The following is a 23,780-nucleotide window of genomic DNA, read 5'->3' on the forward strand; positions in this document are numbered from 1 at the left end:
TGACAGTTCCAGTCAGTACTTGGCTAATAAAAGTGACAGGTTCACTATAAAATCTCACTCCAGTTGATGTGTCAAGAGGAGACAGTAAATGAAAAACATACCTTTTAAACTATGTTTCAGTATTTTTCTTATTTCATTCCTACATATAGGCTCCTTTTAATTTCCTATTTTTTAAACTGCACCCTCACAGAAATAAGATAGCAGTTACAGTGTGCAGTTAATACATAGGCTGTCAATTATCACTTCTGAACTATTAATGATTGACTCACTTTCATTAATCCTTCAGTGTGAATAGCTGTACAGAACAGGAAGTAAATATATCACTTTAGAAACTCCAGGATTATTATAGAAAATATAAGGGAATGATCTCAATCTCAGAGTTCAGAATTCTCCAACTTCCTTCCTGTAATATATTCCACCATTTGAACTCACTCAATTGAATCCTGTGGTGGTCTTAACCGTTCTTCATTATTCCCTACATAAATGTAATAGATGTTTTTTCAAATTTTATTTTCAAGTGGTAGAGCTTTATTGATGCCCATCGAAAAGTGTGAAAGTAAAACAAAATCACACCCACTGCAGTCTCACACTAAAATATTATTGTAGATCTTAAAAATGAAAATGTTTCCAAAGAGTTTACATTTCATTTAAAAATACTTTAATTTCACACTCCCTCATCCACAATGCAACCATCACACAAATGTGTTCAGTGATGAAACTATAATATAACGCAATGCCAAAAAAGACCAATTACACTTATTTACTAAGTCTTGTCATTTCCCAGCTCCGACAAGCGGTCAGTCATGCACGTGCAATGGATGAGTTGTTACTTTTATGGGTCTTCTGCTGTGGTATCAAGAGGAGTTTGTAAAGTGTACATTCAGGCGCAAAAGGAAATCTTAGACACGGGACTTTCAAAGAACACTTTCAATAGAAGGAACATTCAATCAAGGTACTTTTACCTTCTTGGCTATTCACAGCAGGAGAGGGGGAAGCATTAAGGGCATCGGCTACAGGAATCGGAAGTAAGATAGAGAGGGAAGAAGAGCAAAGAAAAGTCAGATATCAGTTAGAATAGCGAGGTAAGAAAGATTAAGTTTTAGCCAAACTGTAAAAACTTCCCATCTTAAACTAAATAGGGCAATTTTTTCACTAATATTAGATTGAGACACTCTGTTATAACGTGTCTACCCAGCTCCTATTAGTTCAAGTTGTTGCCAATTTTTTTAGAAGCTATTAAATGTTTCAGGTTTAATGTACAGAGAAGGTGAAGGAAAGAACATAAAGGGAGAGGACAAACTCTACAAACTGCTGCAGTCGACTCCTGTCAAACCCGATTAACAATAACTGTTTTCTTCAATTAACTGGCAAGTGTGATTATCAGGGGTGTCATTACAGGGCAGTGCAGGAAGTGATTTCACAGACATCCTCTGATCCCTCCAATAACTACAGTCTATCCTGCTTATGTATTGCTGCACCGCTACTGTTACCATTTATAAAGCAGATTTGAGGTTACTTGAAGCTGTTTTGACAGACTTGGGCTTTTTTCATTTCCTGTTCATTTACTTTAACTGTACAAGCACCTGCACTTAGATGTGAATAGTATACTGCAAGCCAGTTGCATTTGCTGGAGCACTCAGACATGTTGTTGTCTTCAGATCACTAGACCTTACGCTTGTTTAAGCTGTTGCTATGGGCCATTATGGCATGAATTCAAGTACTTCTCAGTGTGAGATAGGGCAGTACTGTTCCCAAAATGGATGATTATTTCCGATGCTTGTAATATTCAGCAAACTGGTCTTCAAAGAGGCTGTTAAAGGGAGCTTTGTCACCATATAATGGAGGTTTAACTTATGCCACATAATATTCAAATAGGATGACTTAGTGAAACTGCCTGCTGCAAAAACTGATTAAGCATAGCTCTGGTGGTTCCCTGAAGAATATTAACACTCCACTTGCTGTATGCAGATTAAACTAAAGCAGCATCTTTCTCAGGGTAGCTTTCAGTTATGAAGGCAGACACGAGTATGTCATTTCCAAAACATCAATGACATGGTTACTGACGCAGCATTTCAAAATCTGCTGAAATGTCCCTTTAAACCAACTGAAAGCAGGTGGGCGCAGAATATAACAGAAAGCAACAGAACCAAAAGAACTCATCTGGCATACTCCAAAAATGAAGCAGAGAAAACCAGTGAAACCGATTCCACTTCTTTGGATGGATTGTGCGTGCCCATGTACACAAATGTCCTGTTACATACCTTGTATCAAAGAAAAGTTTACTTGTAAACTTTAGGTAAATAAATACCAAAATAAATCACACTTTGGCTGGTATGATTTTTGAAAGGGTCTTACTTTTTTGGTGGTTCTACCATAATTCGATCAAGGAGTAAAAGTTTGGAAATGTTTTGAGCCTATTCATACCATATAACATGCCAGTAAAATCATGCTGAACAATTGCACAAAAATTGTAGGCCACTTGTTAAAATAGCGACCTTTTTCTTAATCTTTATAATAGGATTTCAAGATGGAAAGACTGTTTTTGCACTGAGAATAAAGGGACCTGACAGCAACACAACTTATTTCAGTACCATCAGAAAGCGATTCGTAGTCATAATCGTATTCATCATCTTCATCTTCCTCCTCATCATTGTTGGAGGTTCCACTGCCGCTCAGATTGCCATTACTGGCTTGAGCCTGGAGGTTAGCGAGCTGATGTGCCTAAACAACACAGTGTATTGCTCAGTAAAGTAATATATTGAAAATGTTTTGAGCCTATTTCATATCATATAACAGGATTACAAGACAAAGTTACATAAATCTCATTTTCAACTTTCAATTGTAGTATATAAATGCAATTTGTCGTTATCTTTGTTGTTGTTGTTTTGGCACCCATTAATTAGGAGATTTTTGGAGCAACGTTTCAGATTTGCCATTTACTAATCCTTTTACTAATCTCCCAATTTAGACACCAATAACAACCTAATAAACTCCGACTTTTGCTTGCACTCCAGATAAATTTCAACAGATTATCCCAGCTCTGCTCTGATACCAGGTGCTGGTATTGAAATGTAATTTTCAGCTGTTTGGGCAACACAAAATACATGTTAACGTTATGTGACTAATAGATTATTCCTACTGTTTTCTACTTACACTTAAGAAAGCAAAAGTTAAAAGAACTTACTTTCTGTTTGAGTATATCAACTGGAGTCTGGTGGGCTTTTAATTTCTTGTTTTTGAGGAGGATTTTCCCTCTGAGTTGCCATACTGAAGGTAGCATTGGATTATCCGCAAAATCACTCTCAAAGAGAAATTTAGTCACCAGCTTGTCTCCAAACACATTCTGTAAAACAGAAGCAGTCTGTAAGTGCATGAATGAGTACAGTCTTTAAAGCAAATCAGCAATCCTCATCAATCATCTGCTTGAATACAATGGATGGAAAAATGTATCCCTTACCTTGACGATTTCTGCCATCTTCCTTTGCTGGGGCAAAGAGCAATGATTCTCTATCGATAAAATGACAGGCATGTCGGAGTTTATAAAAGCACTGCGGTTGATTGACTCTATTACATCCTGTGGAGAAAGTGCAAAGTTTGTGTGTAATGTTGGAGATAATTGTATCTGCATGTACAACATCAAATTATACTGTAGAGTTCAGGGGCTGGTTTATCCTGTTTAAGAAATGAAATATAACCCTACCTTAAATGGAATCTTTGTTGTGAGAGTATGCCCATGATATATGATGGGCATGCCATCATCCCCATCCCAGCAGTCTAACTCCACACTCCGGCATCCTTGTAACAGCACCTGTACGAGTGGGAAATAAAGGTTTTACATTACTGGAGGGGAAACAGCCCAGTGTTAAAAGAGAGAAGACAGAGCGAGAAAGAGGAAACATACACACACACACAAACAGTGCCTTTCTCAAAGCGTGAATATCTTGAGTGCTTAACAAATAGAAGAGGGAGCAATCAGCAGAGAGAATTTAGAGGTCCCACACAAAAAAAGACACATTTGTAGAAGAGAAACAATATTAAAAATCTGGTACCTGGCTATAAAGTTCCACTGAAGATTCTCCTTTGAGCTGATGGCCAGTGAGGTATGTGTTGTGAGAGGATTCAATATAGTAATATGAAAGGGGATACTGTAAATCTTCCATATTGACCTGGGATTCATCATTCTTTGAAGCAACGTTCTCTTTGTCCATTAGAAATCTAAACAAAGAATTTCAATGAAACAGATATATAATCCAGTGTACTCTCATGACAGGCTCTGTCTCTTGTAGATAGAGCATTACTATTCTCCACTACCACTTGTGTAATAATGAGACTTAAGTCAGATAGTAGTATTTTGAAGGAAAGTAGCTTTCAGGCATAAAATGGGACACATGAGGGTTCATCTCCCAATGTTTGTGCACTGACTTTTGCCTGCACTCTTCTAATGGAATTTCCAAGACCAGTAGATTGCACGTGTATTTAAGAAATTACAAAGATAGGTGACAAAATGTAACTTACTATAACAACGAAAACACTCAGAAACATATCAGCAAAGTAATACCTTGCAAAACCCTCAAATGACAGCAAACCCTGTTGACGCATGTTGACCGCTGGCTCAAATTTCTGTGAAGGAATTAAAATATATTTTTCAATAAACATCAAATAATATTTAGTATGGATCAGGATACGTTAATGCTGGGCAAGTTTTGCCATAATTATATTTAAATATTATTAATTTCATAGATGCAAAACATAGGCAATCACAAGTCCTGTTATTGCAATGGATTCTTTCTCTCCTTGGGCACAACATCTAAGCACTATACTGATAAATCTTCTTGGGAAATGAATGGACAGATTTTCACTCTATTTCAAGTGAATACAAATCTATACATCAAAACTGCTTTAAGATTCAGCAGTTAGCAGTAACTTGACATTCTCGATGTGTCAGAACATAAGAATGAACCATGCATGAAATAGAAAAATAATAATAATCCTTGCATTTGATATAGCGCTTTTCACGTCTTCTAGACGTCTCAAAGCGCTTCACAGAATATGCTGTATAGTGAATTGATCGTATATTTGTGGGCAAAACGCAGCAGCCAATTGCACACAGCAGTGTCCCACAAACAGTCATGGATTGAAAATGACCAATTTATTATTGTTTTGCTTTTTGGAGGAATTATTATTAGGCGTGTGGAGTAAGGAAACTTGCCCAAGGTTTCGCCCTGCCTGGAAATGAACCCACGTGTCTCTCTTGTAAGCCGAGTGCTCTAACCACTAAGCCACAGGACTCCACATACTCTCTTTGGGCCCAACAGGGGGCATTCTTCTGAAAGCAGTCTACTCACATTGCCATAACATGTTGTACCATGTTATTTCCAACCTGAACGCATACTGTGTTATCAGAGATGAGGCACGAATGTAACCTTTAACATGAGAACATCTGCCTCCACTCACCTGGCTCCGGCCTTCTGCATGTTTCCCGTGCCCTCTGTTCCACCATTGGTAGCTGTGCTTTCAGCCACTATGCCCTGAAACTCTGGAACACTCTTCCTCTATCCCTCTGCCTTGCCCCTTCCTTCCCCATCATGCCTGAAGACCTTCCTATTCGACCGTGCCTATGGTCACCTCCCCCCAGCTTGGAGTCATGCTCCGCCACTGTCAAGACTTCAGGTATGCTATCCTGCATGAGGGGTGCTATATAAATGTAAGTTGTTGTTTTTGCAGCAAAACAATACTTTTACATTCACTGATTACATGCATCATCATACAGTACAACTCAGACGTGAATTAATAATCCAAACCTGTATAATACTGAGGATTTCATCATAAGTGTGATGTTCTCCTTGAGAGTTGACCAGGAAGTCATTTAGTTGCTGAATTCCCATTCCGCACTCTCCCAGGGATGCAATTTCCACTCGATTAGTCACGATGCTGGTTGCAGCGATGTAATCGGAAATCTGTCTCTGATTGTCTGACATTTGCTGGCGGCTCTTAATGAACAATCCCAGATCAGACACATTTCTTGTTAAAAGATCTGTACAAATAAACACAAATGTTATTCTTCATTCCCAATCACCATTCTGTCTTTTAGTCTCCTCAAACAAAAAAAAACATTTACTGGTCTTTTAGTTAAGGAATCTACATTAATGAGAGCCATTTCTTGTTATAAACATTCTACTTTTCTTTCTTCAAAACATCAAAGAATTTGATCTAGACGAGGACATTGAATGTAATGTATCTAAATTTGCAGATGACACTAAACTAGGTGGGAGAGTAAGCTCTGAGGATGATGCAAAAAGATTGCAACGGGATATAGAGTGGGCGAGTAGGTGGGAGATGGAATTTAATGTAGGGAAGTGTGAAGTTATTCACCTAGATAAAAAAAATAGAAAAACAGATTATTTGTTAGAGGGGGAGAGATTAGATAGTGTTAGTGTTCAGAGGGATTTGGGTGTCCTTGTACACCAGTCTTAAAAAGTTATTTTGCAGGTGCAGCAAGCAACTAAGAAGACGAACAGCATGTTGGCGTTCATTGCAAAAGATTTAGAGTATAAGAGTAGGGAAGTCTTGCTGCAACTGTATAAGGCCTTGGTGAGACCGCACCGAGAGTATTGTGTGCAGTTTTGGTCTCCTTATTTAAAAAAGGACATACTTGCCCGAGAGGGGGTGCAGAGTAGATTCACTAGGTAAGTACCTGGGATGAGGGGACTGACCTATGAGGATAGGCTGAATAAACTAGGGCTATATTCTCTAGAGTACAGAAGAATTAGGGGAGATCTTATTGAAACATATAAGATTCTTAAAGGGCTGGATAAAGTAGACACTGAGGGTCTGTTTCCCCTGGTAGGAGAATCTATAATCAGGGGTCACAGTCTTAAAATTAAGGGTCAGCCTTTTAGAACAGAGTTGAGGAAACATTTCTTCACTCAGAGGGTAGTGAATTTATGGAATTTTATGGAATTTATGGATTCACTACCCCAGAAGGCTGTAGATGCTCAGTCCTTGAACATCTTCAAGGCTGAGACTGATAGATTTTTTAAAAACAGAGGGATTAGGGCATATGGGGATAGGGCAGGTAATTAGAGTTAGGTCTGAAGATCAGCCATGATCTTATCAAATGGCGGGGCAGGCTCGAGGGGCCGAATGGCCTACTCCTGCTAATTCTTATGTTCTTATGTTCTTATCTAATAGTTTTGATTCAATCTACCAGAATTGTTAACGTTTTAACTACTCCCAACAAGTGACTCCATCGAAGATAAATATAAATGGGCATTGACTAGGAGATAAGAGCTAAGACATTGCACATCATCATGGTTGGACAAGTCAAAATTAGAAACAGTTCATGCTTCAAATCAACTATACTTATTAATTACTCAGAAAATCATCACATGATTCTAACATTCCCCTTGCTTTAGACTATGTCTAGTTTTAGACAATGTGAAGTAACTGTAAGCAGGAACATTCGGGGAAAAGGATTGGTTCAAGCTGGAAACCTAATTCGTAGAAATGATCATGTCTCTACAAACCTTATCAAAGAGACTATCACGCTAGCACCATGTTTAGATACAGCTCTGTCACTCTTGCATAAGAAAACATGCCTTGTGACTAGTGTAATGATATAGATTCCGTGACTGGAGCCTGCAAGCCATTCATAACACAGAATGAAAGATCAAGCTTTCAGTGAATGGTCCTATTTAAAGAAACGTGAAACCTGAGCATTTTGAACCCTTTTCAGGCTCTCACACAAACATGCTAATATATCAGGCTAAAACCATTAGAACCGAAAATTAGTTTGAGAAAGGATGGAGCACTCTTCCCCTAACATTATTATTGCAGGTTTTATTTATGGCTCAGAGATAATGATTTGCAATTCGACTCATGTGTGGGAAAGGGCAAAATGTTCCACCAAATAAAAGCCTATAAGACATTCAAAGCCAGAGGAAAGGCATTACCTTATTCGCAAGTGCATCACAGAGCCTGTAGTTTCCTCCGAAGTGCTATGTTGAGTGAAGCTCATCAGATTAATACTTTAAAAATAATGAAGCCAGTACCTTCAGCCCCTGACTTCATTAAACAGTGAAATCACATAAATCAACAGCTCTGTAAACAGATGCTTGGTTTTAATTTGCATGACTCCTGAAAACGGCATTACAGCTGGGATGTTGTACATTAACATTATGAAGTTTTCAGCAAAAGCTTTTCTTTTGTTTGGAGAGTTACAAAAAAATAGAGTAGCCAGGTGTCACTTTTGTCGCAAAGACACTTTGTCACTGTGTGCTTCTCACATCATGCAGTGATGTGTTTGATGTGATTTGTGTCATCACGTCCAATGTCTGGCAAACGCTTCAGGTGAAGATGATGCCTCTACAGTATTAGAAAAGTCAAACAGTTTACAGTTCTGAAGGCATTTCCAGTAACATTGCAAGAAAATACTGACCTAGGTCTGGCTGTAGCCCGCTGATCTTGTCGTCTATCGTCAGGTTAGTGTAAAGTGGGGTGGATTCTGAACCAGAGCGGTTGCACATCACAGAGTAAACATCAAAAAGATCCTTTACATCCTTCCGACTCCGTACACTAATTCCACAAAGAACAAATAGTCAATCTCCAAGCACTGCGTGCATGCATGAATTAACATTCCATTGAAATGGGAACTTTTTTTAATAATTGGTTGCAAACTAGACAGGCTTTGCTTAACAAAGCCTCATTATTATCCTGTTCAGGATCCAGTTATAGGTATTATTATATGTCATGTGAGCTATTTTTAAAAAATAAAGCAATTTCAGTATTAGTAATAGTGTGATCGCACTCTACCTGAATGATTTAAAAAGTTCAACAAATTCAACAAAGCTCATGTTACTATCGGAGACCATGAAATCCTGGAATCCTTTCAGTCCTCCCTTCACTCGTCCATGCCAGCTATTACTCCCCCTTGTGCTACAAGAAGATTAAGGACAGAATTAGATAACAAGTACAAAATAGCAAGAATATGTGCACCAGGAATGCCATTACAGCACATTCATTATAAAGTGCTTTGGCTCTCTCTGGACTATTTAAAAGTTGGATCTTTTCACATTAACCTTTTGATCTTTATTATTAAAATAGTGTTATTTTAGCTCCTATGATGGCTCATTTGGCAAAACTGTAATATTGCCTAGGGTGAAACTGGGTTATGCAGATCAAGAATGTTCTGGGTTAAAAGCCAAGTTTGTGCTATTGACAACTAAGACAGAAGTGAAACTGGTATAGTTGACCAGCGTCCTGGGTGAGGGTGCAAAACCAAATAAGCTAAGATTCCTACCTGTCGTCAGCAGTGCCCTGGAGTATTGCGGACCCGCCTGGCTCATGAACCGGACTACTGAGACTGCCATAGAGGGCAGGCTCAATTCCAACATTCCTTTGCCAAACATGCCACCTTGGAGTCAGTTCAGCTCCAAGGAAACCCTGCTTACCTCCCCCCCAGAATGATAAGATAACAACAGAATCAGTTTTAACTATGATGCCCTCCACTGCTAAAACCCAATATCTAGGCTCACAGATAAAGAATGGTTAGTTCTACAAGAAGTATGAAAGTAGCTGCTGCCAACTGAACTATAACCCAACATAAACCAGCACTTCCAGGAGAATTTTGTCACCTGGCTGATAATGCGTGGAAAACCACTGGGATGCTTAATGGCGTCCTAACCAGACTGAGAGTTTCACAGAGGCATGCCTTTAAGAGAGGATGGGAGAAAATTGGATACAGTGTCCTTTAATGAGTAACTTGAAAATAATTATATTTCTCTTACCCAGGTTTTGCCTTGTTAATAGTTGACAGGACTGGAGAGGAGGAAGGCCTCACTGGAGTGGATGCGGGGGGCCTAAGCTGGAGGAACATGGGGTAGTGAGGGAACGAACTCTAGCAGGAATGCTACAGGAACCAGCTGAACCGACTGTGATGCTCTGATCTGAAGAGAGATGTTAAAAAGGTAAAAGAGTCAAATGAAAATGAAATAAGGGCTGGTTAATGTCATGTGTTTTGTGGCTTCTAAAAAAATTACAATTGATCCTTCCAAAGCTATGGATACTCCTATGTCTATCCTTGGTTATGAAGTGGCTGGTTAAATGCATAGAAATAAGTGTCGACCCGGCATCTGGAATGCAATCGTACCCAACAGAAGTCTGGAACTGGGCTGTGCCTGACATCCCAGAGAACTGGAGGGAGACCTGAGATCACATCTGCTTCCACGTATTCAAATGTTAAGAAAAACACATTCAGTTTTTGGATACAGTTTTGATTTCACATGTGTGTTTTTTTTTAAATGAGTGAGGTTAGGCCTGCTCACCCCCATTAGCCGAATTAGACCGAATGGTTCCACTTAGAGAACAAGATTGGTGTTGTGCAGCAGAACAAATCAGTTTAAAAGCCCCCCCCAAAACACAAGTACTTATTTTAACATCACCTTCAGGTACAGGTCAGGCCAAGCCCATAGAGATAGAATCCAATGCTAATATTTGACCTGGAATATATTAACTGATTATACAGTGGTGACCTCTGTAAAGATGTACATTCCAAATAGTAACAATTCTAGAGTTTCTTTATCAATGATAGTGTCTGATTCTCACTGATTAAATTCCAGAGCCATCCCATAATCAACCTGCATTCATTGGCGATCACTGTTTGAAGACAGTGGATGGGTCACTACCTGATTCCTCTTGTTCAAGAAAATCGGGAGGATCAGATCCACTCCTGCTTCGAGGCTCTTTGCAGCTTCGTGTCTTGCGTGTGCAAATCTCATCATCCGTGACATCCCCACTGTCTCCCTGTGCAGAACAAGGTTTATGTTTTTCAGTTAAAGCTGATCTGTCCTTGTTATGTCATGAGCCAACAGACACAGACCAGATGTGTTACTTCAGAAAGAATAGCTTAATGTCTTCTCCTACCCTGATTAATGATTTCTTTATCTTCTTGGCAGTGCTCATTCCCAGTGTGTTGGTGCGCTGCAGGTTTGATTTTTCCGTGTTTCTGTTCAACGTCCCTGTGGTTGTGTTTCGTGTGATCCATCGCCTACCTCCAAATAGTTCAATAACTTGAGCAAGTGTTGGCCCTTCAAACTTGCCTTCCTCCTAACGTAAAAAATTTGTTCATGTTATTCAGACATTGCAAGGTTTCCTATGGGAAATGTTAACCACAATCAAATAAATAATTTTGTGAAAAGTTATTTCTCTTGGCAAGACATTTTCTTGCAAACAGAAAATAAACATCTGTGTTAGTTAAATGTTCTCAATTAAGTGACAAAAGAAAATTTTAGTGTAATTTTTTAAAAAAAAAATGTTTTCAGATCGAATTCTATTAAGCAAAATCAATCAATTATTAAATAGCATTGCAAATTTATTGCCATCAGGCTTTGAAATGGAGCCTAAATCCAATCTGAAAAAAAATCTACTCCTAATTTAATTTTTTGTTGGACCAGGAATCTGGAAGTTTATGAAACAAACTCAAAGAGAATTAGAGCAGGGTAAACTATCCTTTCTTTCTTTAGAACTGGTGTGAAACTGAAGGCGCATATTTCCTGTCAGAAACAGACACCTTTAATAATAAAGTTGAACCATACTGTGAAAGAAGTGCCACAGAAAGTACAATAATGAAAAATCTCCTATTAACAGCTACATCACTGCATTAAAGAGACACCGATCCTTGCAATATACGGTATTCCTATATGTACTTGGTATCAATTGCAGTTTAACAGAGACTAAAACAAAAGAGTGATTAAAACATTTTGTTTTTCTAAGACCACTTCTTTCTATGTTGTCACAATTACTTCTCAAATCGAAAGCCAAAAAGCTGTGGCTCAATGGCTTTTGTCACTAATGTGACCTGATGATCAGCAACCAGGAGGCAAAATTCTGATACACAGGATTGTCTTGTCAGTTTTCGTCCATCTTCCCCATTCAAATTTTTTTTAAATAAAGAAGATATCTGTTGCCAGGTTTGGAACGCCTCATCACTTGGTAAACCTTACACAACCTTACACAACTTACACAAGTCAGATACAATACAGTAATCACTGATCAAGACAAATTCAAGATGTGACTGCTAGAATTGCCACCCATTTAGCCTTCAATCCATTTAAGTTTTGATAAAAGTATCCCTTTTCTTAATGCTATTTTCTATATTCATGACGCAATACAATGTTGGAGTGAAATCTCAAAATGAAAGGAAGTTGTAGGAGGTTATGAATGTCGGTCTCATTTCTTACCCGTACTTTGATTTTAATCCACACTCAAATGCAATTTGAAGTCATATGACTTTGAATAAATAGCAATTGTTGGTATCAGTCCCACGGGTTTACTGAGGAACTGAATTGAACAAAATTGTGTTGATCTCCAGTTTGACAAAAATCCATGTTTTCTTTTATACATTTCCAGCTAGAACAACACTACAAATAGTAGGCATGAAGATTAAGTAAAATATGTAATTTCTGGCATGAATTCTTGACTTTGTTTAGAAAGGGTGGGTGAGTGAGCCTGTTCTCTTACACACCTGATATAAGTTGACATACTGTTTCCTCAGCCACTGGAGTCTCTGGTCAGGAAATTTCTTCATCTTTCTCACAGCGTTTGTTAGCTCCTGTAATCCATTGTACACCATTTTAGCGGTGTACTTAGGGGCCACAAAGTGCAGCAATCTGTTATCAGTTGTATGGACCCCATATAGCAGAGTCACACAGTTCTCCTCCAGAGTCATAGAACAAAGCTTGTTTTGTATACATACAGTATTCAGATCAATTCCTGTATGTCCCATGTAAACAGCTTTCACAGCAGACACATCCAAGAAGCCTTCTACTAGTCCATTTAGTGCCACATGTCCATATATCTGAAACTTGCTGTGACAGGAGTCTGCACTGTTACCCATTATCATGCTCTTCACCTTGGTGTGGGCTGGACTGGCAGTAGGAGGTTTTGTCCAGGTTAGAGTACAATTATCAGGTTGCAGTTTGAGAAAGCAGCGTGCAGAAAGGTGGGCCTCTTGGTCATAATGTATGACGGTTGCCCCTTGCAGAAGAAATTGATGGACGTCAGCTCTGATGGACAGTACATACCAAGGAATAAGTTCAGTCTCATGGCTGAATGCTTTCTGTTGCTCCTCAGCTCCACTCAGATCCCATTCACTGGACTGCTCAAAAGAATCACTTTCTGAATCTGATAGATCTCCGACAATGAACCTGTGTAAACAGAGATAGGAAAGTGAAAGCATTAGAGCCATTCTCCTCATTTCCTCATTTCTGTTTTGGAAGCGCGCTCAACTTCTTATCACATCCATTGGAACAACTTTCAAGGCCAATACCACTCCATGTCAGCTCACAGTTGCCATACATTCCTGTGAAGCAATATTGTGTCAAAATGCAGAATAGGTATATGGGCACTGCTTAAGAGACAATTGTGTTATACAGCTATTCAGGATTTAAATATGTATGGCCCAGCCTAATTGACATCATTAATTGAATCTTTGCACATTGCTCTACAAAGTCCATGTGCAAGAAGTCATGCATATATAAAATGCCAAACATCAAATAACACAAGTTCTCTTGGGAATAATCAAAACTGTTTTGCTTCTAGTAGCTGAATCCATGCGAGAAACACTGAAACTATGGGTATTATTTTATATTGTTTGTTAGAACAATCAATATGATTTTGCCCTGATTTGGCCAAAGATAGCTTTTTAGTAAGATTGCAGACCCTACCACCTATTCTCAGTTAGAAAAGTGCCTCATTCCCAGAAAAGAACTTGTTCTTTGAAGTTGGGGGCCATTTATATTTTCTGTGGTGCTCCAAATTCCTTCAGCTCTCTTAATTATTTTGGTCATTTTTAATGGCTTCACTCACATTCAAATCAAAAAGCTGCATTTGTCTAAAAATGCATAAGTCTGAAACTGAAAGTCTGAAAAAAGGGGCAATATAAATGCGAGTTGTTGCTGTTTTAGCTTCGAAATCAACATTTTTTAAAATTTATTTTTGATTGCCACCTTTGAACCTCGTGACTTCTCAACACCAGCTTAGATGAGGAATAGTCTCAGATTCCCGAGCTGGCCAGTGGGTATCTGAATACCACACATTCACGTGTTACAGCAGCCATGCCCGAAAGCTTCTGATTCGTAAGAGGCTGTTAGTTATTGTGTATTTGCTTGCAGATGACAACCAAGCAGAAATTCAACTTACAATACTCGATTAGATTCTGATGGTTTCTTTACTCTGGTAGTTGTGCTTAAGAGAGATATAAGAAGAAAAGTACCGAAACAGAGTAAAATTAGGCTTGCGATAAAACAAAAGGATAAGTGAGAATTCTGAAGAAGAAAAATAATGGACAGTCACATAAATATAAGATCAAATTATGACAAAATAAGTGAAATAATTTTGGACCAAATTACAATAGAAATAATATCACAAACATTTAGGCAAGCATGTTTTTGGCATCAGTCAAAATGATGGATCCCTATGTTCAATTTGTGTCCAACTGCACATGATTCATAACCGTTCTGCCAGAACTGATGTTAGCCATGATACAATAGCGACAGCTTTGCAATTTCAAAGTGAGTATTTGTGAACTTAAGTGTCAGACCAAACTGACATTGTTTATTGTATGGATCCAAGGTAAACCTCAGTCAGAAGGCAGATTAATTTTTTTTTTTAACCTTCCTCTTTGCACTGACTGTAATGTGTTTACTTAAATAATGACGTTCAGATTCATGTCATTGAAAACCTAACACTTCAAGCATGAAATCAAACTGAAGTTTTGTAAATTCAAAAATATTGAAAGTTAGGTCGAGTTCCACTTAACTGCTAAACACACAAAGCTGTTCGAACATCATTTTGTGGATCATATACATTAAAAATATATTGCCAAAATGTGAGTAATTTAGCTCTGAATAAACCCAAAATAAAATATTTTATGACCCAAGAAACTATCCTCAAAGAAAAATCAAATAATTAAGTTTGTCAACAAAAAAAAAACAAGTGCACAGAAACGGTACAAAATATAGGTATACTTGTATGTATGCTTATCAACATAAGCTTTAAGGAGTAAGGCTAGTGTTTGCAAAGTAGAAGGTTATGTTAGTTCAAGCCGTACCCACAATAGAAACTATTGCAGGCACCCAATGATGTGTTTAATGGTTCAGTACTGTTACAGATGTCATTTCTGATGAATTTTCTGCATATTAAATATCTTGAGGAAGTAATAACAGGAGTAAAGGGTAGCCATAACATTCTTGCCAATATTCCCCTGCAGTCGAGCTTGCTGGCATTCTTATTGTAAAGCTGTATCTCCCAATTTCTGAAGTGAAATTTTGAAATTAATAAGGTGTGGGAGGGAGAGCACAAAATACATGGGAGGTCCTGGTGAACTTATTGTTAGTGTAACTGGAGCCAAACAACTGTGTCAATGACAGTAAGTCTAGATACCATTGCAATAGGATCAAGGCAGATCTGTTTGTAAGCTGAAACAAAAAAAGAGATTGCTGGGAATACTCAGCAGATCAGGCAGCATCTATGGAGAAAGGAAAGTTTGACCCATTTTCCTTTCTCCGTAGATGCTGCCTGACCTGCTGAGTATTCCCAGCAATCTGTTTTTGTTTCAGAATTCCAGCATCTGCAGTATTTTGCGTTTTATTTCTGTTTGCAAGCTTTCTATTTACTTTCAAAATTGCCATGTGTCTGGGTTAGTTATTTGTTTGTTTGTTTGTTTTCCACTCCCACAGTACTTTTTTTCATTTCGGTAGCAACCAAAGAAAAATTTAACTTGAATTGTGAGGTTTAGCTTAGAAGGAAGAATATTTCATAGTAGCCGAAAAATATGCTACATTATTTAAAAAAAGAGGAATTCTCCCTTTGATTACTTTAGTACACTTCAGCCTAGAAAACATGTAAATTATCTGCTGTTGATATTGTGAGATGCTACTATAGGTCTACTTCATACACTGTGATGAATACAGTTAAAAAATGTCATTAAAAAATTTGTTCTAATACTTACTGATATTTGCTTCTATCTTTGAAGGAGTTCTTCCGTGTAGTACAATTGTCGCTGGCATTCTCTTCTCCTTCTTCAGATTCTACGTTTCTGTTACAGCTTCGAATTATCTGGAGGATGCTGTTCACTGTGGACTCCTTTTCTATATTGTTAAGTCCATCTTTCCCAATTCGCTGCAAAAAATTGTTCTGTCCATTGTAGTCTGCAACAAACTGAGACAAATAATTTCTTTCAGTGAGAATCTGTCCCCAATGATTATGATGAAATGGCCATTAAAACTGGAACATTAAAACTGGAAACATTGTCCGTATTCAAACAAATAGGATATAAGACCTTATCTTGTGAATAATTGTCCAATACATACATCTACCACAAGAAATGCAATCAGGGACTGGTACCTTAACAGGCAACTTGGTTTACCTTCCAAAGTTTAAATGCCTCGGTATAAAGTTTGACTTACACCAACATTCAATTACATACCCAGTAACCCAGTAGTTCAATTTAAATTACATTACTCAAAACCTTTTAGCAGATCAACTGCATCATTTCCTATTAAAGCATATGCAAGGAACATATTGGATTAATAGAACCCCTCCCTGCTCCCTCTTACAAAAAAAAATCTTTGCAGTTCTGGTAAAAGAGTTCTCTGAGCAGGCTGCTTCTGTCTGTTCCAGGAACTCAACCTAAAAAAAATCGGTAAAAGGAAAACATTGTCCTTACAATGAACAGGCGAATGCCAATGTCACCAATAACACTCCTCACATAAAATACCATCACTCAGTAAATCTTCCATAAAAAGGAACATTATTATCCATGCATTTTCTGAGATAAATTTACGGTCATCACTCAATTTGCCCTCATTGTCAGTGAATTCTCTTACCTCTATGGTGTCATCCTGGGAATCACAGCGCGAGTGAAACTTCATTAAACTGGCTGCTCCATCCAGCACGTCACAGAGCTCTTTTAGAAACACACCACAGAAGGGAACCACTTTGCAGCCGGGTATATTCAGAGCCCGGCTAACTACTTTCCTGTATTCAGATGATGTTTCATGTTGTGCCATAGCATCTTTTAGGCTTCGCATAGTTTCAATGTCAGACTGGTCCATGAACTGCCACATCTTTAGTACTTTCCTGGACCTGCAGCATGAAGGTTACAATATCATAAGTACATTAAACACCCTCAAGCTGTGCATTTCTCACACCGTGTATCCATTTGACATCTCTGAATCAGATTTCTAAATCAACGTGGGTTTTGGCAGTTTTGTGTGTCCTAATTCCACCCATTCAGCCCAGCTCATTCCATGCAGGATATTTACAACTATAGGAAGGTATACAAGAATTTGATTTGTACCCAGACTCGGAGGTGATTTGGACACAGGTCTTGCAGGAGGTGATTTGGACCCAGGTCACACAGTGCTGCCTAATCTCCTGCAAAGTACAGTACCCATTACTCCCAGAGCTTGTTCCCTGATCAGCATTCATCTTCCAGATTTCCTATCACATATTTAGCATTGACTACAGTTAGATTTTTGAGTCCAATTCTTGGTCCAGTATCACTCATTAATCTGATTCACCAAACTTCTGGCTTTCACTATTTGAGGCCACTTTCTTTTATGACAAAACTCAGTTTATGTTACACACAGATTGGAAACGTTCAAACCACTACAATACCACTATAACGAAGACAAATATCATAATTGTAACACAGTTAAAAAACATTATTAGCAGGGGAAAAAGTCTGCGACTGAGACTGGGCTGAACATGTTGTTGGAGAACAGAGGGAAACATATCTATGGCTAACACTTAAACTAAATCTTTTAAAAGATTTATTCTCTACTGAAGCAATATTCACCTGGACCATCTTGTATTTCACCTTGGTTTCCAGAATATACATTATTATTTACTGAGACATTTACGATTCAAAATTATATATTTATTAAGGAGCCAGTGAGTCTCGATGATTGAATTGTTTTTAATATATTTTGTCATAAGGTTACAGCTCATTGTTGGTGCAATCTTTATTATATTAAGGTTGGAGAAGCTAAAGAAAAAATTCTTTAGAAAGAAAGCACTCGCACTACATGAGATTAATAAACTGTCCCACCTCTCGACTCCATAGCCTGCCCACACTCGCTTTGCCAGCTCACATTTGAAGAATGGTTAATTTGGCAAGTTACATGATGCAATATTAAGCAACGAAAAGTGCAGCCAATATAGTGAATCAACAACTAAAGTCACTGACTGCAGCCTGTGCCGACACTGTCACAATGATTGTGCCAGAAGCCAGTCTCTGGATTTATTGACCTGCATATTGTTTTTGGAGGCTTGCAGAATACCATTGGTAAGTTCAATATTTGGTATAGGCCAGCTTCGGGCTTAATCATTGTGACAGAGTCAGGAAAGAAGGGCACTCTTGCGCGCCCAGTCAATATTTTTACTTATTAAACTGACCTTGTTGACCGCACTTTTTCAACAACATGCTAATTACCTCATGTCTCAATTTAATCATATTGTTACCAGTACAATTCCTCAAGCAAGAGGAACAATACTGAAATCATACAGTTTCAAATCTCCACAGTGGAGATATGCAAGAGGTCCAGAACAAACTCCTTCTTGCAAACTTTGTGATACTTGGCCCAAATGTAATGGAGTAGAATTGTTTCATTGTGAAATACAATCCGATGCAAATTCACCCCAATTTAAAGCAAATATAATCTTATAGAGATGCAGAAAATGTATTCTTTGAATTCCTGAAAAATCTATTGCTAAAGCTGCTTGGACCTAACTTATTTAAAAGCTGTGTTTGAACAAGTGCCAAACTCAATTTTTGATCAAAGCAGCTTGTATTTAATATGGAAAAATGCAATTCTGATCTTGCTTTGAACCTACTTTAGTGGAGGAATGAATCAACAATACCTGAGGCCCGCCAGGAATTCCATTACAGCATTGTAATTACCCATGTTCCAGCAACACTTGGCCACGTGTACCACGTAAGAGAACACTTCTCTCTTTTCTTCCATGGAGCCAGCTGTCAGAATCAGCCATGTCACCCAGGAGCTTACCTGTAATAGGATGAGCACTGCATTCAAAAGGCACATTGTACCATACGTTTGACTGTGTAATCAGTATTTATATCTAATAACATCATTATTACTACAATTAATTCATATTTTACCCACAAATTGTGGTAGGGTACAATTTAATTCTATGAACTCTTATCATATTATCTCATGTAGCTCAGATGCTGAACTATCCAAGATTACCTGTGATTGGAAAGGTCTATATCTGAATCCTAGTGTATCTACTAATCTACTGTCTGAAAAAAACATCCACCTGTAGACATTACTTCCATCAAGGAAGCCAACATCTGAAAGTGTACGGCAAACCCAACTGGCTAACTGCATATTTACCATTAAGTCCTAAATCCAGTTGAACTGCACTTATTGAGGGGTCACAAATTTATTTAATCAGACATTCAAAGCTAGATCTCAATCCAGGTCCCAGATATTAAATCAATTCACTGTATCCATCAGTCATGTAATAAATTCACTCCACCAACCAGTCATCAAAGGAACAACATTTTCAAACACATTAGAATAGATTTAGGCTACAAGACTGAAATAGTAGAGACAGTTTATGAACTGAGGATTAAAGTTGAGAGTCAGACAGACAAAACTTTGGCTACAATTCCAACATCAAGGACAAATCTGATTGTCCAGAGCTGAATGTGATTCACAAGCCAAAACTTCCCTGAACAAACAAAGGAACCCAGAGTTTTATCATTGGAATTTGACTAACTACAAGCCAATCAGTTTTTGTTTGAATTATGCCAACAAAAGTTTGTGACTTTAAGGGAGGAGGGAGAGAAAAAGTAAAACCAAGATCAGCATTAAAATAAAGTGTAGTAAATCAGATCTTATAGTTTCAATTGTAATAATATCCTTATTCATTACACAAACATTTTGTAAGAATTACAAAGGGAGTAAATAGAAGGTTTCCATGGGTAGAGATATTACTATTGGCACAATCAATTAATTGCCATATTAATTGACTGTGACTTAACATTCAGAGAAACAACTTTGACAAGGACATTTATCTTTATATATAGATATATATACCTTGTCTGTATGCATTGGAACGACACAATAAAACAAAGAACAGTTACAACATCAACAACAACTTGCACTCATATAGCGCCCTCCAAGCAGAGTAGTGTCTCAGTGCACTTGCCTGACTCCGAGCCAGGGTGGGGTGGGGGGTATGGGGAGGTGGCCGAAAGCACAAAGATGAAGATTTTCAGGCACGACTTGCAAAAGAGGAGAAAGGGGGCAAGGCAGAGGGATTGAGGGAGAGTGTTTCAGAGTTTCGGGACTTAGTGGCTGTAAGCACGACCTCTGATGGTGGGCCGGAGGGTGCGAGGGACGAGCAGGAGGCTGGAGATAGTCGACTGGAGGTGGAGTGAGGAGGATGGAGAGGTAGGGAGGTCCCAGAGAGTGAAGGGATTTGAACACAGCTGAGCTGCAAAGAACAGACAGTCCTTATAGACAACAACTGGGTGAGTGTGTTGCAGCTTGTAGCTCAATCCAACCATTAGTCTCTGCAAGCCAAGCACTACACATAGCATTTGTCAATTTACAAGTGCTTGCTGAGATTAAGGAATCTGGTGTGACAGCTCTTTCAAACTAGTAGCAGTTTTACATTATGTGACAGTAAGAGATTATGTCTACATCTGTAGTCCTGTAGCTCAGTGGTTAGAGCACTCGCCTCTCAAGTGAGAGATCTGGGTTCGATTCCCGGTAGGGCGAAATCTTGGGCAAGTTTCCTTATTCCACACGCCTGATAATAATCCCTCAAGAAAAAAAACAATAAAAATTGGTCACTTCAATCCATGACTGTTTGTGGGACACTGCTGTGGGCAAGTGGCTGCCCATTTCGCCCAGAAATATACAGTCAATTCACTTTACAGTACATCTTGTGAAGTGCTTTGAGACATCTAGAAGATGTGAAAAACGCTGTATCAAATGCAAGGATTATTATTATTATTGTAGTCCTCACCAGAAACATCACAGAAATGTGTATTTCTCAAAAAATACGGAGCAGGCCATCAAGTCGGATTACTTTTCAAATATCATCAAGCGTTTTCTCACATTGCCCCTCAAATTTTCTTTACCATCATAAATATAATGAAACTGATCACTCTCAGCTTCCACCACCTTCATATGAAATCTATTCCTCATGTAAACCACTCTCTATGTAAAGTAGTCATACTTAGAACTGTCCATTCGCCTTTTTCATTCAGAATTTGAGATCATGTGATCCACACTGAATAAAATATTGCTGTTTAATTTTGTCTGTATCCTGTAACCCTTTGGATCAGAAAGTCTTTAAAAAGATCAACCCTCGATTGTTTATTCTCTAACATAAATATTTGCAGCTTCCAAAATCTTTCCTATTAGCTCAAACCCCCAATTCTATACACAGTAAATTGGATGAATCTGAATCACTAGAATTTCTGCCCAGAAAAGGACAGGAAAAAAGCTCAAAGTACTGTTATATAAAAAAATCCATCAATTATTGTTAACGAACTACTGGTTTAATCCCTGTGTTACTGGAAGTCACCCTCCCTCTTTGTAAGTGGAGCCAAAATACTTATTATATAAGCGATTTCTGGTGCCACAAATTACATTCTTAGACACAGACTTCCAGGCAGTTACAAGCAATATCTCACTCAACCCATTGAACAAACCACAAAATCCTAGAAGTGTCGGGAGACTTGAATCCTCCCGACGTGAAAGGCACTCTATACATGTAATTTTGTTGTTGTTGTGTTGAGACTTGGCCCATCTCACATTTCATGTCAATATAGGGGTAAATTTCAACACAGGCAAACAAAATGATCAGAAATGTTTTTTGTAAACAAAATCAAATGCATTCTTTAGGTGAAGAGACAAACCCAAATTGCTGCTTGTTCAATGTATTGTAGCTGTAAACATCTGATCTGTGATCTGCAAAAATCAAAATCCGACCTGGCATTACAATAAACTACTGAATTGTGAAACTCAATATAGTCCGAAGGCATTTGCTGCAATACCTGTTTTAGGACTTACTGTATATGTTTAAGTAATCGCGATCCGTGTGTTGAAGACTGTACCCCAGACTCAAAGCTACATCTGGCAATAATGAGGCAATTTTCAAATATTCCTGAAATAAATTGCTTCTCCCTGTGATTTTGGCATTTATTGCTTCTGTTGTTAAGGATTAAAGTACCAAAAATGCAGAAATTATTTCATCTCTGATACATAAGTCAGCTGTTCTGATAATCAGCTTGGCACTTACTCCTGGAAAAGATTTTAGTCTCAGTACATACTGTTTGATTACTTCAGACAAATTTTCCACCCCACAGTCACGCGCAGACTTGCAGACACCAGCGTAACTCCAAGACACATAGCCTATAACAACCAACATAATTCAATCCTTCAGTTGTACAGTTTGTTATACATAACATTTACCAGTTAAAAACATGAGGGAAAACAGAGGCTTGAGAACATGCTATTGAGCTCCCTCCTTCCAATAGCATATATACAATTTACTTTATTTTATCTTTTTTCCCCACTTCCTGCTTTCCTGAAAGTGTTTGCCTCTATTCTCCTTTTGGATACAGTTCCTTAGGTGCCAAGCCTTCCATTATCTCAACTGTGTGAGTTGATTGTGAGGTTGGCTATCCTAGACCAAACTCCACACAGTTGTACCTTGCAATAGAAGTCTCCAGATTTGTTTAGATTTAGTAAAGAAACTTCCCGCCTCAGCCCCTGTCTAAATCAGTCATATTTCCCTTTTGCAAAAAGTGCAAGTTCCAGCGTCAAGGACACTCACACAACACCATGCAAATTTAAATTCCAGCATTTAAACTACCATTGATTTCATAATCAATCCACAAGATCAACCTCTAGAACCAAGTTACACTTGGTCTTTAACCAAAAGTTTGAGAAGTCTCCAAATAGCAACCAGGAGGAAAATGTTTTTTTCCCGCTCTTTAACCCAAAGGTAGGGTTTCAAACCTACACCTTTCTAGTTTTGTAAGGCCTACTGCTTCACTCAACTGTTGCTTTACCCACTAGGCCATATTGTTGCTAAAATACACAGGGAAATTTGATGCGTAGATGGCAAGCATATGTGGAACTCAGTCTGGTTTGGATACTCTTAAGCATGGTGATGGGTTTCTACATGTGTCAGACACCTGGCTGACCCCCAAAAAGTGTCAAATTGCAAAAATACACAAAAGACTGATTTCCAAACTCATTTAAACAGAGTGAGAACACATGATGTATATCTTACATGATTTTGTGCTTTTCCATTAATGCAGACTTCTGTATTTCACAATGACCATCAAAATCATAAACAAGGCCTCAAATGCTTTGGCCTCAAAACAGATGTGTTTAGCTATGCCCCTTAAAGGGACTTTGAGCTGAATTATCTTTTGATGCTACAGATACTCTTCTAGAAGGAGATCACAAACCAAAAGTGATTCTGGAATATGACCTAAACATTTCTACACTAGATCCATAAAACCTGACATAGCGTTATATCATATAAGGTTTTTCATGATTCAGATGCTGCTGTTTGAAAAAGTTAGATGAAGAAAAATTGCTGATGAAACCAACATTATAAATCATTTTCATGACTGATACTGGAAGCAGAAATTGAATCATCTCCCTGCACCAGAACTCCGGGTGGACTATTTAGCCAGTTTACGAGATTGTCTCATTTCTCTCCGT

General features: G+C 38.2%; 1 protein-coding gene and 1 non-coding gene across 2 annotated transcripts in view; one reads left to right on the forward strand and one right to left on the reverse strand.

Annotated features, from left to right (window-relative positions):
* plce1 (phospholipase C, epsilon 1) overlaps positions 1 to 23,780 on the reverse strand; it is a 122,811-nt gene that overhangs the window by 12,782 nt on the left and 86,249 nt on the right. The window contains 17 exon segments of the mRNA XM_007896684.2: positions 2,592 to 2,721; positions 3,185 to 3,343; positions 3,458 to 3,574; positions 3,701 to 3,808; positions 4,050 to 4,215; positions 4,559 to 4,620; positions 5,802 to 6,034; positions 8,438 to 8,574; positions 8,812 to 8,934; positions 9,786 to 9,843; positions 9,846 to 9,944; positions 10,683 to 10,800; positions 10,921 to 11,103; positions 12,521 to 13,202; positions 16,007 to 16,215; positions 16,884 to 17,142; positions 18,922 to 19,067. Coding sequence (XP_007894875.2) covers positions 2,592 to 2,721; positions 3,185 to 3,343; positions 3,458 to 3,574; positions 3,701 to 3,808; positions 4,050 to 4,215; positions 4,559 to 4,620; positions 5,802 to 6,034; positions 8,438 to 8,574; positions 8,812 to 8,934; positions 9,786 to 9,843; positions 9,846 to 9,944; positions 10,683 to 10,800; positions 10,921 to 11,103; positions 12,521 to 13,202; positions 16,007 to 16,215; positions 16,884 to 17,142; positions 18,922 to 19,067 — 2,989 coding nt within the window.
* trnae-cuc lies at positions 20,739 to 20,810 on the forward strand. The gene has a single exon. It is a non-coding gene; the product is annotated as a tRNA-Glu (tRNA).

This window comes from Callorhinchus milii, unplaced genomic scaffold (assembly GCF_018977255.1).
Source record: "Callorhinchus milii isolate IMCB2004 unplaced genomic scaffold, IMCB_Cmil_1.0 Scaffold7, whole genome shotgun sequence".
In the NCBI taxonomy this organism is placed as follows: domain Eukaryota; kingdom Metazoa; phylum Chordata; class Chondrichthyes; order Chimaeriformes; family Callorhinchidae; genus Callorhinchus; species Callorhinchus milii.